The sequence below is a fragment of the Dipodomys ordii genome, unplaced genomic scaffold (assembly GCF_000151885.1).
Source record: "Dipodomys ordii isolate 6190 unplaced genomic scaffold, Dord_2.0 Scaffold174, whole genome shotgun sequence".
NCBI lineage: Eukaryota > Metazoa > Chordata > Mammalia > Rodentia > Heteromyidae > Dipodomys > Dipodomys ordii.
In genome coordinates this window covers 197,984-213,533 of record NW_012267390.1, presented here as the reverse complement: position 1 = coordinate 213,533, position 15,550 = coordinate 197,984, and the positions used below count along the sequence as shown (strand labels likewise).

Sequence of the window (15,550 nt, the reverse complement as noted above, 5' to 3'; positions counted from 1 at the left end):
CTGCCCTGCCCTTGAGGCCTGGCCTCGGGTATGACGGGGGAAGGGGGTAGGGGGAATGGATGGGAGGGCTGCCCTGCCCGCAAAGCCAGGCCTCAGGTGTGACCAGGTTCTGAGAGCAAGAACAGGACCAAGTGGTGGTGCTTGCCATGGTTGGCCTGGGACACCGTTCCTCCGAAGACTGCAGCCTGGGGCTTAACGCCGAGTTGTGGCATCAAACCTGAGCTCCAGCAGGCTAACCTCACTCCAGAGCCCTAGGGAAGGGCCCTTCCTGCTGCTCTGAACTTCTGCCAGGCTCCTCGCAGTGTCATTCCAGCCTCTGCCAGTCCTGGGCTTGAACTAGGGGCTGGGCGCTGTCCCTGAGCTGCTTTTGCTCAAGGCTAGCGCTCTGCTACTTGAGCCACAGCACCACTTCTTGCTTTTCTGTGTATGTGGTGCTGAGGAATCGAACCCAGGGCTTCATGCATGTGAGGCAAGCGCTCTACTATCAAGCCACGTTCCTAGCCCCTGCCTCAGTCTTCACGTGATCTCCTCTTCCTGTTCCTCTTGTGAGTCTTTAGAGACATTTGGCATTGGATTTAGGGCCCACCTAGACCTGGATGAGCTCAACTCAAAAATCATTTACTTTTTTTTGCAAGGGGAGTCTTTGGCCCTGGGGAGTTTTTAGAACTGGGGGCTTTGTGCTTGCTCATTCATCCACTTGCCCGGGACTCCAGTCCTGCTTTTTTTTTGGTCAGCTGTGGGACTCAAACTCTGGGCCTGGGCGCTGTCCCTCAGCTCTTCAGCTCCAGGCTAGCGCTCTACCACTTGAGCCACAGCACCACTTCTGTTTTTCTGGTGGTCTGTTGGAGATAAGTGTTTCATGGACTTAACTGCCCCAGCTGGCTTTGAACCATGATCCTCAGATCTCAGCCTCCTGAGTACCTAGGATTACAGGTGTGAATCACCAGTGCCTGGCTTCCAGTACTGCTTTTTACTGGTTATTTTGGAGATGGAATAAATAAAAAAATTTTTAACCATTTTTTTTCTTTGAGATTAAGTGATTACAAATTTCACAGTATTGTAGGATAGTGATACTTAGCTAAAGTCACAAACACATTTATTTTATTTTATTTTTTCTTTTTCTTCATCTCCAAGTTGTATTTTGTTTTTTTTAAATTTTTTATTGTAAAGGTACTATACGGAGGGTTACAGTTACATGAGTAAGGTAATGAGTACACTTCCTATTGAGCATTGTTACCCCCTCCATTGTTTTCCCCCTACCATCCCTTCCCTCCCTACCTTCCCCAGCACAAACACATTTTAACCTTCACAGGGCGCATTGTCATTACCATAGTCTAAAAAGCTTATGAACTCTACAAACTTTGACACTACGACTATCTTTTCCAGATTGGGTGACATGGATACTCCCTTCCTTGTGCTTAGTGTGCGCCGTGCCCCTCTCTCGTTCCTCCCCTCCCATCGCTGCCCTTGAGTTGCTTGTTCACATTCATCAGTGTCCAATGCAGCCGATGGGCCCCTCTGTTGTATTTTCTAACCCTGATTCTGTGCCCTCCTCCTGGCTTCCCTCAGATGTGACATGTGTATGATGCACCTTGGTCACAATCATCCTTCCGTCACGCTCCACTGCCATTCATCCTTTCCCTTGTCCATTTCCTCCTGTTTCCTAATTCCACTTTCCCATATGTACATTATTATTCCCCTACTCTTCCTATTTGTCTATCCTCTTGGAGATGGAGTCTTAAGAGACTTTTCTGCCTCAAACCTCGATTCTCCGCATCTCCGCCTCCTGAGTAGCTGGGATTACAGGTGTGAGCTACTGACTCTTGGCCTTTCTGTAAAGACCTTTTTTCTATGTCAGGCCACACCCATTGGTTCCTAAGGCTAAAAACCCCATGTCTCTTGGGCTCCACATAGCCCACTAGGTGAGATAACAGGGCTGCTAGGCAGCCTGCCTCACCGCACTGCTGATCACGCGGCTGCCTCCTGCACACGCAGCCTCACAGCCTTGGAGTCCTCAGGGAAGTAGAGCAGGCAGGAAGAAACCTGACTGTCCTGGACAGGCCTGAGAGTGTGAGTGCTGCCAGGGGCTTTGAGGGGCTGCTACCCACATCTGCACAGCAGATCAAGAAGCGTCCACGGACCTGCCCTGATGAGTAGACATAAACAATCACTGGGAGCCATAGGAAGAAAACCCTTACTGAGAAGTCAGCAAAGGTGTAGGTGAATTGATAGACTCAGATAGATTATTGTGCTAAGTGGTTCACACAGGGTGATCAACACAATCTGAAGATGATATTTGAGGAGCACCAGGATTCTTAGCAGTCTTAAAGGAAACATGACTGTAGGGAGAAGCTAGCATACATCCTGTGTCACATTCCTTTCTAACAGAGCAAATGAATAGAGGAACCCACTTTACCAACTATTGTTTCTGGACCCAGTGGTCAGACAGCTCCTCCTCAGCATGGCATCTGAAGGTCTTTAATATCTTGCTCTTGTACTTGTCTGTGTAGGTCTGAGGGCTGTGCTGTTGAGTCACCTCCAGAGGGAACATTTGGAGGGGCTAGGAGGAAGGAATGTCTGTCCTTGGAGCTGACTGAATTAGTTCTTCTTTGTCACAGGCTGTAGCAAGGTACTACTGCGTCCCCAGACCTCAGAGGAGGTGTCCTGCATTCTCAGGTAATGAGTAGTGTACAGCTGAGCAGTACTGGAGGTCTGCACCCAGCCCTTCAGCCCTTGTTGGTGCTTGGGACCTAGCTATGCAGCCTCTGCTAGAGCATCCTGCAGCTCGCCGTGTCATGATTCACTTGATGCCTGGTAGATTCTGCCACCCCGTGCCCCCGCCCCCCACCAGCTGGAGGATTTCTTTCTTCAGATCTCTACCTGTTACAGTCCTTTACGATTTGTACAGTACACACCTTTGCTGGGAGGAGACCTTCTCTGTGATCCTGAGGCACAGTTCAAGGACAGGTGGGCCAGGAACTCAGCTTGCTGCAATGAGATTTTTTTTTGGGTCCGGTTGTGAGGCCTGAACTCTGGGCCTGGGTGCTGTCCCTCAGCTCTTCAGCGCAAGGCGAGCGCTCTACCACTTGAGCCACAGTGCCACTTCCAGCTTTTTTTCTTTTTGCTTATGTGGTGCTCAGGAATTGAACCCAGGGCCTCATGCATGCAAGGCAAGCGCTCTACCACTGAGCCACCTTCCCAGCCCACTGCAATGAAATTTAAGGGAGCAGGTGCAACAGGGTGCTGGTAGCTCATGCCTGTAATCCTAGCTACTCAGGAGGCTGAAATAAATCTGAGGATTGTGGTTCGAAGCCATCATGGGCAGGAAAGTCCCTGAGACTCTTATTTGTAATAAACTATTCAAAAAAAGTTGAAAATGCTGCTGTGGCTGTACTAATGGTAGAGCACTAGCTTTGAGCAAAAGCAACTCAGGGACAGCACCGAGGTCCTGAGTTCAAGCACCCAAGACTTGCACACACAAAAAGATCAAGGGCAGTGGGAGGTGGGGGTTGTGTTCTGACTTTCCTGAGCACTGTGGGGTCTTTCCAGGCCCCATTTAGGACTTTCTTTGTTTCTTTCTTTGTTTCTTCCTTCCTCCCTCCCTCCCTTCCTTCTTTCTTTCCTTCTTTTTCGCTTTCTTTCCTTTTTTGCCAGTCCTAGGGCTTGAACTCAGGTTCTGGGTGCTATCCCTGAGCTTCTTTTTGCTCAAGGCTAGCACTGTACCACTTGAGTCACAGTGCCACTTCCAGCTTTTTTCTGTGTATGTGCTACTGAAGAATCAATCCCAGGGCTTCATGCATGCTAGACAAGCACTCTACCACTGATGCACATTCCCAGGTCCCCTTTGGGACACTCTGCCCTTAAAGGTGAGATTTTTGAGGACATTACAGTCAAGCTGCATGTATCATCTGGGGACAGGGTCAGCCTCCATCTCCTTGTGCATAGCTTTAGAGTGGATTCTGCCTTAGAATCCTCACAGCATGGTTGAAAGGAACCCCTAATGAGGCTTCAGGCAGGAGATGGCCTGGCTGGGCTGGGTAGTAGAAAGGTCTAGAAACAGGATTGGCTTTGGGGGCAGGTATAGCTCTTGGGGATGGTGAGGGTGTCCCCCCTGCAGCACTTAGGAGTGAGGGTCCTGACCGGGTGACCCTCCTGCACCCTTGGGGATGGTGGGGGTGAGGGTCCTGACTGATGACCCTCCTGCACCCTTGGGGATGGTGGGGGTGAGGGTCCTGACAGGGTGACCCTCCTGCACCCTTGGGGATGGTAAGGGTGAGGGTCCTGACCGGGTGACCCTCCTGTACTTGTCTAGGCACTGCTACAAGAGGAACCTGGCTGTGAACCCACAGGGAGGGAACACGGGCATGGTTGGGGGCAGTGTCCCCGTCTTTGATGAAATCATCTTGTCCACGGCCCTCATGAACCAGGTCATCAGCTTTGATGAGGTGTCTGGTAAGCCTGTGCTGCTGGTTTGGTCCGAGCTGTTGGGGTTGTCCTGCCTTGGCTACTGTGGTTGTGCACAGACAAGCAAGTGTATGCTGGCATATGTGCATGGGAGAGAACCAGCAGCTGGAGCTTGGTCAGACAGCGTGCCACACCCAGGCCCTCTGAGTGTGTCACCACGGGTGGCGTGGGTGGTTTGGCCTTGTCATTCTGACCCCTTGACACTCCAGCTTTTGGCGGTGGCAGTGCTTCCTGTGACATGCATGGCACCCCATGGCTCAGCATGGCAGTGTGTCTGCAGCCTCTGGGCTGCCCTTCTCCAGCAGACACGGGCATTTGAGTGGGATGGTGCTTGTGGCGGGGCTCCTGAACTGCAGGGTGCCAGGCAGCACCCTCCCCTCACTGCACACCAGCGTCCAGACATTACCGGGTGCCCCTGGGGGACAGAGGTGCTGCAGCCCAGGATCACCGTCCTGTCCTGGTCCTGTGTGTACGTGTACACATGGACATTTTTCCTTTATTTTTTTCTTTCCAATTTTTCTTATTTTCCACTGTTAACGAAAACGGTAACTTTGGGTCTGAATGCCTTTGCTTGGAAGGGTAATGGTGGGAGGGGCTCTTCCTCTTTTCTGGCCCTGAGGTAGAAGTTTCTTCTGGCTGGTTTACATCTAGAGGGTGGCCTGGTGTGGGTCCCTCGGCAGTGGCTGTGAGCCATGGTTGTTTGGTTTGCTCTGCAGGAATTTTGGTCTGCCAGGCGGGTTGTGTGCTAGAGAAGCTGAGCCAGTTTGTACAGGAGCGCAACTTCATTATGCCGCTGGACCTGGGAGCCAAGGGCAGCTGCCACATTGGGGGGAATGTGGCGACTAATGCAGGTGGCCTACGGTTCTTGAGATATGGCTCGTTGCGTGGGACCGTCCTGGGCCTGGAAGTGGTAAGTGGGGACTCAGCGTTCTGCAGCGCCAGCTGTTCAGGTGTCCTGGCTCCAGGCGCAGGCCCTCGGCAGTGGTGCCAGTACTTAAGGCCATCTTGGTGGGTTGGGTATGTCTCCCATCAGAGGTCTCAGCATAATGGCCTTTGATTCCAGGCCCCAGAGACATGTGGTTGTACCTGGCCCTGTGCCCTGGGGTGCCCTTCCTATGTGGCACATCCACTGCTTCCTGGTCCATGTGAGGAGCACTAGGGACACTAATCATGCAGCCACATTCTGCCTGGGCCAGAGCAAGAAGGAAGGTCAGCCCAGGCCAACTTGGTATGGACTCACCTTGTCACTACCTTCCCTTCCAAGACCCTTGTAGGCCGGGTGCTGGTGGCTCACGCCTGTCATCCTAGCTACTCAGGAGGCTGAGCTCTGTGGGTCATGGTTCGAAGCCAGCCCGGGTAGGAAACTCCATGAGACTCTTACCTCGAGTAAACCACCAGAAAACCGGAAGTGGTGCTGTGGCTCAAGCGGTAGAGCACTCGCCTTGAGCTGAAGAGCTGAGGGACAGTGCCCAGGCCCAGAGTTCAAGCCCCGTGACCAACAACAACAACAACAACAAAAAGACTCTTGTAGTTCATTTCCTGGTAAATTAACCAACCATGAATGTCATGTCTCACAATTCTAAAGTGCCAGACCTTTTGCCTTATTTACCTAGGTGGACAGAGCAAATAGCCATGTTAACCACTAGCTATGTCCGCCAGTTACTCTAGGCACACGCTGCGACCTCATATTCTGGTAAGCCTCTACTCCAGTGCCCACCAGCCAGGCCTATGCAGGCCTTCATACAGTGGGTCCCAATATGGGGAGGCCTCAGTGCAGTTCAATGGTGTTCTGACTGCTTCCCCTGCCGTGACCCCCATTGCTCAGCTGTAGCTTCTAGTGGGATGGCTGGAGAAAGGGGAAGAGGGAGGGAGGAGCTGGAGAGATCGCTGGACACCTGGCTGCCGCTGAAGGCCTTCTCTCCATTAGGTACTTGCTGATGGCACCATCCTAAACTGCCTGACCTCACTGCGGAAGGACAACACAGGCTATGACTTGAAACAGCTGTTCATCGGGTCAGAGGGCACCCTGGGAATCATCACAGCTGTGTCCATCCTCTGTCCACCCCAGCCGAAGGCTGTGAATGTGGCTTTCCTTGGTACGCTCCCTCAGCCTACTTCCAGGCTGGTCAGTAGGGGATGTGGTAGCTGCTCCGAACACCGCCGCTACTGCCGGTTCCCTGGCAGAGCTGTTGGTATGAGGGTGGTCTTTGAGCTCACAATCCAGGGACCTACCTAGGGTTTGGCCTCTCCTGGTCTGAAACCAAGTGATTTCCTGTCTCTGTCAGAACACAGTTTCTTCTCCCTGTCTGTCCTCCACGGCTCTGTGCTCTGGTTTAAGTGGCGAATAATGTGGGTTCTGAGGGAAGCAGTGTACCCTGGCACAGGCCCCAGTGTACTGATGTGTCAATCACCATGTCCTGTCTTCAGTGGGAGAGATGATTCCTGGTCTCAGTTCCTAGCTCAGACACCCATGCCAGGGTCCTGTTGCCAGCCACTCTGCGAACTAATGAAGGGTAGAGAAGGTAGACCATGAGCCTCTTGTTTTGTTCAGGGTCCATCTCCTTTCCCTGCTCTCAGATTGTGTGGTTATTGCCTCTTCAGCCAACCAGTTCAGAAATTACACAGACCACAGTCCTTAGGTGACCAGTTTGTGCCTGTCCTCTTGGGAGACACAGTAAACTTGGGCCACTGACTCGCCTGTTTTTGTCATGTGTCTTGGTTCTGTCTTCAAAGTCTGTCATCATCATTCTTGTTATGGGCTGCTTTTTTTTTTCTTCTTGTGCCAGTACTAGGGCTTGGGTGCTGGTCCCTGAGGGTTTTTTTTTCTTTGCTCAAGACTAGAGTTCAACCACTTGAGCTACGGCTCCACTTTTGGCTTTTTTAGTACTTAATGGGCGAATGAACTTTCCTGCTGGCTTTAAATCACAATCCCCAGATCTCAGCCTCTTGAGTTAGAATTACAGGTGTAAGCCACTGGCACCTGGCTTTATGGGCTCCTTTTTAACTCTTTATCTTCTTATATCATGTTTTGCTGGGGATTGTTTTCTCTGTAAATGCGTTGTGATTATTTCTGGTAGTCTAGGTAAGCTGGTTCTTGCTTATGTACCAGTGTCCCTGTGTGCTTGGCTGTCTTTGAAGTGTCCCAGAAGAAATGGTATGTATGTGTGTGTGGCAGCCCTGGGACTTGTAACTCGGCCACAGTCATGGTGCTGTCCCTATGCTTATTTTTATTTTTTGTTATAAAGGTGATGTATAGAGGGGTTACATGTTTCTGAGCTTTTTGCTCAAAGCTGGAGCTCTACCATTTGAGCCACAGCTCTACTTTTGGCCTTTTGGTGGTTAATTGGAGATGAGTCTCACAGACTTTCTTGCTCAGGCTGGCCTTGATTGAGCCTCAGTCATCAGATCCAGCCTCCTGAGTAGCTAGGATTACAGGTCTGAGCCACCAGTGTCCGGCTCTTTAGGGGTTTGAGGTTGAGGGTGCTTTCCTCTAGAGAAGGTTTGCAGTTCTACCAAGTGACCCCAGTCTTTCCCTTGAAGGGTAGGCACATTGATCTCCCAACACAGGATCTTTGGTGCTGACCACCTGCTGACATAGCTACTTGGTTCTTTTCTGCCTCTGCACTTAATGGTTAGCGCCCCTTGGGCTTGCGCTAGCTACTCCCCTGCTCTGAGTCATTCAGAGACCACCGTAAATATATGTTGGATGATTTCTGGAGAAGAATAAGGTCTGAGAACCAGGCTTTAACAAGGCTTTTGTCTGTGGTCCTCTTCGCTGGCTTTCCCAAGGGTGTCTCCAGCTTCTAATGTCAACCCAGGTGCTGTATGGCAGTTCTGAGGCACATTTTCTTTTTTCTTTGGGCTTGAGCTCTGGACCTGAGTGTTGTCCCTCAACTCTTCAGCTCCAGGCAAGTGGTCTACCACTTGAGCTACAGCACCACTTCTGGTTTTCTGGGCTGGCTTTGAACCGTGATCCTCAGATCTCAGCCTCCTGAGTAGCTAGGATTACAGGCGTGAGCCACCAGCGCCCAGCTAGGCACATTTCTTTTCTTTCTTTTTTTTTTTTTTTTGTCAGTCATGGGGCCTGAACTCTGGGCCTGGACGCTGTCCCTCAGCTCTTCAGCTCAAGGCTAGCGCTTTACCACTTGAGCCACAGCGCCACTTCCGGCTTTTTCTGCTTGTGTGGTGCTGAGAAATTGAACCCAGGGCTTCATGCATGCAAGGCGAGCGCTCCACCACGGAGCCACCTTCCGAGGCCTGACACACATTTTCTACCCAGGTCTGGGCGTGGTAGGGCATGGGCTTCATTCTGTGGCACGAAGTCTCTGCTTCCTGAGGTCGTCCTGCTTGCTGTTTCCTCAAGTAGGGTCAGCACCATCCCGTTGTGGGGGGGCTCTGGGTCCCCTGTCCATTCACTGTGACCCCGCTGCAGGCTGTCCGGGCTTTGCTGAGGTTCTTCAGACCTTCACCACCTGCAAGGGAATGCTGGGGGAGATCCTGTCTGCGTTTGAGTTCATGGATGCAGAGTGCATGCAGTTGGTGGGACAGCACCTCCACCTGGCCAGCCCAGTGCAAGGTACTGGTCCCTGTACCGCAGGACAACACCCCCCTGCCCCTTCCGTGCTGTGGGGTCCTGGGTGCCAGCTCCCTGGGCAGCACTCCGTGACCACTGGGCAGTACCAGTAGGAAAGCTGTTCTTAACACCGCTGTCTCCTTGGTGGGAGAATGAGCTTTGATACTTCCTGGAGGAAGCGTTAATGTAGTGCATCCTTAATAAACTTACTTTATTATTATAGAGTGATGTACAGAGGGATTACAGTGATAAGTCAGGTAATGAGTACATTTCCTTTCCTACAGTGTCTCTGTCCCTCCCTCCCGCCTCCACCCACCAGTTGTGTAATTCACTTTGATCAGTGTCTAGTGAGATCCACTGCTGCAGTTTTCACCCTCTTTCCCTTGACTTAATGGAGTGTTAAGGAGTAGAGAGCTCAATCAGTTGATTGCAATAAACAGAAAAGGAAACTCACAATAACCTTGAAAATGTACATTTAAAATGTTCCTAAATAATGTATATTTGAATTAAAAACAAGCAACTTTTGCCAGGTGCTGGTGGTTTAGTCTTGTAATCCTAGCTACTCAGAAAGCTGAGATCTGAGGATCGCAGTTCAAAGCCAGCCTGGGCAGGAAAGTTTGTGAGACTCTTATCTCTAATTAACCACCAGAAAACTGGAAGTGGTTCTGTGGATCAGAGTGGTGGAGCCTTAACTTTGAGCTCAGGGACAGTACCTGGGTCCCAAGTTCAAGCCCATGACCAACAAAAAAAAAGCTTAAGTAGTAGATTCTTAGTTAAGTGTAGGTCATTCTTAGGTAAATGAGGCCATCCTAGAGCACCCTAAGTGGCCTCCCCCCAGGCCTGGGGGCTGTGGGCTGAGGGCTCAGAGTTGCCCCATTCCACTGCGGGTCACTGGGAGGCCTGCAGCTAGACCCAGAGTGAGGCTGGGCGTGAGCGGAGCAGGGCTTTGTGGAGTCTCCTTTGGATTTGTTTGTTTTCCAGGGAGTGTATTTTCTCTTAGAATAGCACGCTTATATTCAATCCATCTAAAATTGAGCCTACCCAAAGAGCTGCCTGAGCTTCACCGGCATCAGTGCAGCCTCTACCCTGTGACTAAGAGAGTTCTGATTCTGGGCATTACATTAGGCTGGGCTGGTGCTGACTGCATCTTCTGCTCCCTTACAGATAGTCCGTTCTACATCTTAGTTGAGACCTCGGGCTCCAATGCAGGACATGATGCTGAGAAGCTGGGCAGCTTCCTGGAACAGGCGTTGAGCTCTGGCCTGGTAACCGATGGCACCATGGCCACTGACCATAGGAAAGTCCAGGTGCTGTTCACGGCCCTCCCTCCCTTCTGACTTCCCTCCCTCCTCTCAGCTGGAAGGCATAACCTGGCCAGCAAAGTCAGGGTATGTGTGTGGCCAAGATGTCACTGGGCATGGATAGAAAACCTCTTTCAAATGAAAAGTGCTTCTTTTCACTAATATTTAAAAAACTTCCCCTCTGCCCTGACCGGCAAGCTGCAGAGTGAGTCCAGCCCCACGGACTTGCCCTGTAGCCAGTGTTCTGGTGCAACCCCCGTCTTGTTTGAATGTAGGGGCAGAAGGAATTGTGAGGGCTGTGGGCAGGGAGCCTGTGAGTCCAGTGTGCCCCAGGACAGAAGACATCCTGAGGAAAGAAGAACTCCTGTTACCAGGAAATGACGTGGTTCTTGTGGGGCGGAGGACGGGAGGTAGCCCTGTGGCCACCCTCACTGGTAGGGTGGTAGGAGCTGGGGTCAGCTTCGCTGGGCCCTGGGCGATAGGAGCTTTTCCTTTCCCTGGCTTGCCCCTGTGTCCCTCTTCAGAGAAGGGCGTAAGATCAGGAGGGCGCCTGCGCCTGCAGGTGATAGTGGCCTGGCCAGAGCTGCCCGTGGTGGAAAGGGGTCTGTGTTTTAGAGACTGAACTTAGCTGTTCTGAGAAGGGGAGGAGAGGAAGGTGCAGTGTGAAACACATCAGCCTTTGGCTTTTTTTTTTTTTTTTAATTAACAAATATTTTCTTCTTTTTTGTGTGTCTGTTGTGGGGCCTGAACTCTGGGCCTGGGTGCTGTCCATCAGCTCTTCAGCTCAAGGCTAGCACTCTACCACTTGAGCCACAGTGCCACTTCTGGCTTTTTCTGCTTATGTGGTACTGAGGAATCGAACCCAGAGTCTTATGCATGCAAGACAAGCGCTGTACCACTGAGCCACCTTCCCAGCCCCTTAACAAATAATTATTATATGCACTGAAGTCTTCCGTGTAAGTAATGACAAAAATTACCTTGTACCGAGTGTTTCTGGGTACCTTAGGCCTCATTCTGAGTGATGGGAGGCTGCCTTTGTGTGATAGCTTAATTTCAGTTTGTGGTGACAGATACACTCCAGCTCGGGTCTTCTGGTCTGCAGGGTGGTGCCGCCTCCAGGGGTGTTGATTTTCCACTGTGGTCTGTGTACTCTCAGCCGCTCTCTCCTCCCTGGCGCCCATGTCCACAGACGGTGTGTCAGCAGAGCATGTTGTAGCACTGAGCTGTTCTCAGCCCAGGACTAACACACAAAGGCTCCCTTCCTGGTCTGGTCGTGCCCGCATGCCACACCATGTGCTTCCTCAGCGTCCTCCCCACTTGTCCTTCCAGGGGGAAGAGATGGGCAGACTGCAAGACGCATGCGGTCCTGCTGGAGCGGCTGTGTTCTGAGGCATCTGGTGGCCAGGACAGATTGGGGGCTGGTAGATGTGCCGTGTTGGGGGGGAACAGGGCAGCAACTGTTCCCAGTCTGTCTCCTTTTCTTAGGTCCTTGTCCCCCCAGTCCCTCCACGTCCCGGTCCAGTCTGGACTCCTGGCTCTCAAGAGTCAGTACAGGAGCGGCCTGCTGGCATCAGCTGGTTTTTCCACCAAGTCACATGAGTCTTATGGTGTTGAGGCCTTCTGACCCCATCACTCTTGGCTAGGTCCTCCAGTGCTTCCTGGGAAGGGTACCAGGGAGTCTGAGCCCCTCGCACCCTGCTCCACACGTATACTGGTGCTGGGCCTGCCCAGGGTGCAAACACCCTTTCTCAGGTCTGCAGTTGAGCCAGTCAGATGTGGTCATGCATGACACCAAGGTGAGTGACTTGAAGGGGTCACTTGGCTGGCGCCTCTTACTGCCGGAAGCCTTGGGGAGGTGCTGTGCTGTCTTGCTTCTGGTTCTTTCCAGAATGTGTTGGCTTTCTGATACGGCGTGTTGCCTGCCTCCCTCCGCATGTCCGCTTAGTCGCCAACACATGCTGTATGTCTTCCTGCCCTGTAAGGACCAGGCACCCCACTGGCTGGACTGCAGACACTGCCCATGTGCTCAGAGGGCAGTGAGCCCCGAGGAGTGGGCCGGGGAGGGTGCAGCACAAATGGGGGCTATGGAGAGGGTTTTGATCAGCACCCCAGTGAGGCAAGCGCATGCATAGTCCAGAATGTTCCGGAGGTGGAGGACTGAAGCAGAGTGTCGGGGACAGGTGGAAAGCAGAATGGGCATGAGGCTGTGGTGGAAGAGCCTTGGGCAGTAGTGTCTGGGCACCTCCGGGGCTAGGCTTGTCTGCGTCAGAGGTTGGCTGGAGGGAGTTGTGGTGGTTGTGTGTGGCGTGGTTGTAATAGAGACACCTGGGAGATTTGGGTCCTGCTAGATACTCTGGTTATGAAGGCCACGCACAGTGTATTCTTTAGATTCAGCATGGTGTGGGTTATGCTTTTCTTTTAGCTTTTAGATACCTCATTTGGTAGATTCCTGAGATTACAGGGTTTCTTCTGGGCCGGCACAGGGATTGAAGTCAGGTTGGGCAGTATTGCTGGCGGGGTGGCTGTGTGGTAGAGATGAGTGGGGTTCTGTTCCTCCTCGCGCCTCAGATTCTAAGAGCAAGTGAGGACCAAGCAGGCCCTGGAGTGGCCATTTGGGTGAATTAACTACTTCCCCTTACCCCTCCTGCCAACCTATTCTTTTTTGGTCAGTTCTGGGGCTTGAACTCTGGGCCTCAGCACTGGCTCTGAGTTTTTGTGCTCAAGGCTAACACTGTGCTACTTGAGCCACAGCTCCACTTACTATTTTTATAGTTCAGTGTAGATGAGAGTCTCATGGACTTTCCTGCCTGGCCTGGCTTTGAACCACGATCCTCAGATCTTAGTCTCCTGAGTAGCTAGGATTACAAGCGTGCACCACTGGCACCCAGCTGGTCCGCCTACTTTCCTTCCCCACTCTGGCACTCAGTGCTCCTTGGGTGCTTCTTCTCCCAGGCCTTCCAGACACCCAGGATTCTGCATATCCAGTCCCTCTATCTGCCCACTCTTCCATGTCTTACCTGTCTGACCCGGACAGGGCCAGGGGCCCTTGCCCTTGTCATGCAGCAGCCCAGCTACCCACCTGCGCAGCAAGACCTGATCTGTATCTGCTCTGTGTCCCGCTGAGTTCCCTGCAAGGAGGCTGCCCTGGAGCAAGCCTGTGGTGTAGTTCTGGTCCCGTGTCCATTCTGAGACAAGCTACAGGCTCCAGGAAAGCCCAGATCAAGTAGCACGGTGGTAGTGATCGTTGCATGGGGTGCTGTCTCCTCTCACACCTAGGCTCTGTGGGCCCTGCGGGAGAGGATCACAGAGGCGCTGAGTCACGATGGCTACGTGTACAAGTATGATATCTCCCTCCCCGTGGAGCGCTTCTATGACCTTGTGATCGACTTGCGTGCCCGCCTTGGCCTGCAGGCCAAGCATGTGGTGGGCTACGGGCACTTGGGTAAGCAGTATGACTGCCCACCACCCCTTTGCAGACGGTAGACAGGCTCTGTCCAGTGACAGCGGGGGCCTGGCCTTCGGGGCAGCCCGGTCTTTGTGTTACTGTCGAGTGCATTGGCACGGCAGCTGGCCCCGGGAGGCCAGATCACGCCTCCGAGTCGCTCTTTGCCCAGCCGCCTCTGAGGAATGCAGGGTGGCAGAGCTGGTTCCACACCATTTGGCTGCACTCCCAGGAGGGAAAAGTTCATCCTCTGAGTTCCAGGCACCTTGGGTGCTGGGGTGCGTGGGTCTGTGGTGTGTCTGTGGAACATGGAGCTCCTGCTCCTGGTCTCAGAGCGCTGGGGCTCACCTGCCTAAACTGTGTGCGGTTGAAGGTGTGCCAGGCCTGGTTGGTGGAGGCGCTGCATGCGCTGTTACGGGCCTCCCTGGTGTGGAGAGATGTGCTGGGGAATCAAACCCAGGGCCTCATGCATGCGAGGCAAGCACTCTGCCACTAAGCCACCTTCCCAGCCCTCATTACCTTTTTCTAGTTTTAGAAATTAAGCAATAAGCTTATTTTCTGTCTCTTGTCTAATGTATGCATTTAAACTCCTCCCACAAGCTGGGTATCACGTGTCTAACCCTCACACACGCCCTGTCTCTAGGGGATGGCAACCTGCACCTGAACGTGACCGCGGAGGCCTTCAGCGAGGCGCTGCTGGGGGCCCTGGAGCCCTACGTGTATGTCTGGACGGCCGAGCAGCGGGGCAGCGTTAGTGCTGAGCACGGCCTGGGCTTCAAGAAGAGGGATGTCCTTGGCTACAGCAAGCCTCCCAAAGCTGTGCAGCTAATGAGGCAGCTCAAGACCCTGCTGGACCCCAAGGGCATCCTGAACCCCTATAAGACTCTACCCGCCCAGGCCTGACCACCCCGTGCCCTGGGCTGGGCTGGAGGCCTTCCAGTGGGTGGTGCCAGCCGCGGCCATGGCGACTGTCCCTCACCAGGGGCTCGGCTGGGACTCCTGGCCTTCTTGCTGACTGGTCCTGAGCAGACTCCCTGCCTGACACCGTGGGTCAGGCCCCCCCTGTGGTCACCCTGGGGACCGGCCTTGTTTGCCAGGCTTGTGAATTCACCCTGTGATGGCTTCTGAAGCCCAGGAGTGCTGGATTGGAGTGGAACTTGGCCATCAGATGGAGTCCTCAGCGTGGTGGCCCTGGTCTGTCAGCCGGACTGCCATTTGCCCCTGTTCTGGCAGGATGGAGGGCAATGGTTTGGCTGTGGTTATCTGATCAGCTTGGCCCTTTTGGATCTGCTCCTCCGGGGAGGTCCCGGTGCTACAGTGAGCCACCACTCAAACCTGTGAGCCCCGGGCTGCCCCCCGCCCCCCAGCACACCGCCCCGCCTGGGCTGAGGAGCTTGAGGTGGCTCAAGCCTTGACCTGTGCTCCGGCATGCCGGCAGGTCGGGCACACGCGTCCTCTCTCTGGCTACCACAACGGTTCAGTAAATGTGAATAATCACAACTTTTTCTTCATCTCCGTTAACTAGGAATCAACCTTGCAACGTGCCAGCGTGTCAGGACCTCCCTTCCACATCCATGGGTTGGTGTCCCTGTCCCTGTCTGCGGGGCTGGGCTCTGGCTGGCGAAGGAAGCCAGCTGGAGGAAGGGCGGTCGCAGAGTGGTGCCGGAGGCCCTTGGCTCCCAGCTGCTGGGCTGAGAGACGGATTTGGGTCCTTCCTGTCCCCCAGGGGTGTCTAGGCCCTGGGGTCCCCTCACCAGAGGCTCTGGTGAG

The 15,550-nt window shown here is 53.3% G+C and overlaps 1 protein-coding gene across 2 annotated transcripts; it reads left to right on the top strand.

Moving 5' to 3' along the window:
• Window positions 1-2,051: 2,051 nt before the first annotated feature.
• On the top strand, window positions 2,052-15,280 carry D2hgdh (D-2-hydroxyglutarate dehydrogenase). 2 transcript variants are annotated; one of them, XM_013033664.1, is made up of 9 exons: window positions 2,052-2,070; window positions 2,619-2,676; window positions 4,313-4,452; window positions 5,181-5,374; window positions 6,392-6,560; window positions 8,897-9,040; window positions 10,202-10,344; window positions 13,615-13,780; window positions 14,424-15,280. In XM_013033664.1, exons 3-9 carry the CDS (start codon window positions 4,365-4,367, stop codon window positions 14,681-14,683), a joined length of 1,164 nt encoding a protein of 387 aa, XP_012889118.1. In that variant the 5' UTR covers window positions 2,052-2,070; window positions 2,619-2,676; window positions 4,313-4,364; the 3' UTR covers window positions 14,684-15,280. The 2 variants fall into 2 exon arrangements, with proteins under 2 accessions (XP_012889118.1, XP_012889119.1); XM_013033665.1 differs by having other exon boundaries at window positions 14,381-14,624.
• Window positions 15,281-15,550: the final 270 nt, after the last annotated feature.

Bases quoted from the DNA above. Each gene is read 5' to 3' on its own strand.
- D2hgdh (XM_013033664.1), top strand. From the start codon at position 4,365: ATGGTTGGGGGCAGTGTCCCCGTCTTTGATGAAATCATCTTGTCCACG. The intron at 5,375-6,391 runs GTAAGTGGGGAC...TCTCTCCATTAG, and splicing joins CCGTCCTGGGCCTGGAAGTG to GTACTTGCTGATGGCACCAT. The intron at 13,781-14,423 runs GTAAGCAGTATG...CCCTGTCTCTAG, and splicing joins GGTGGGCTACGGGCACTTGG to GGGATGGCAACCTGCACCTG.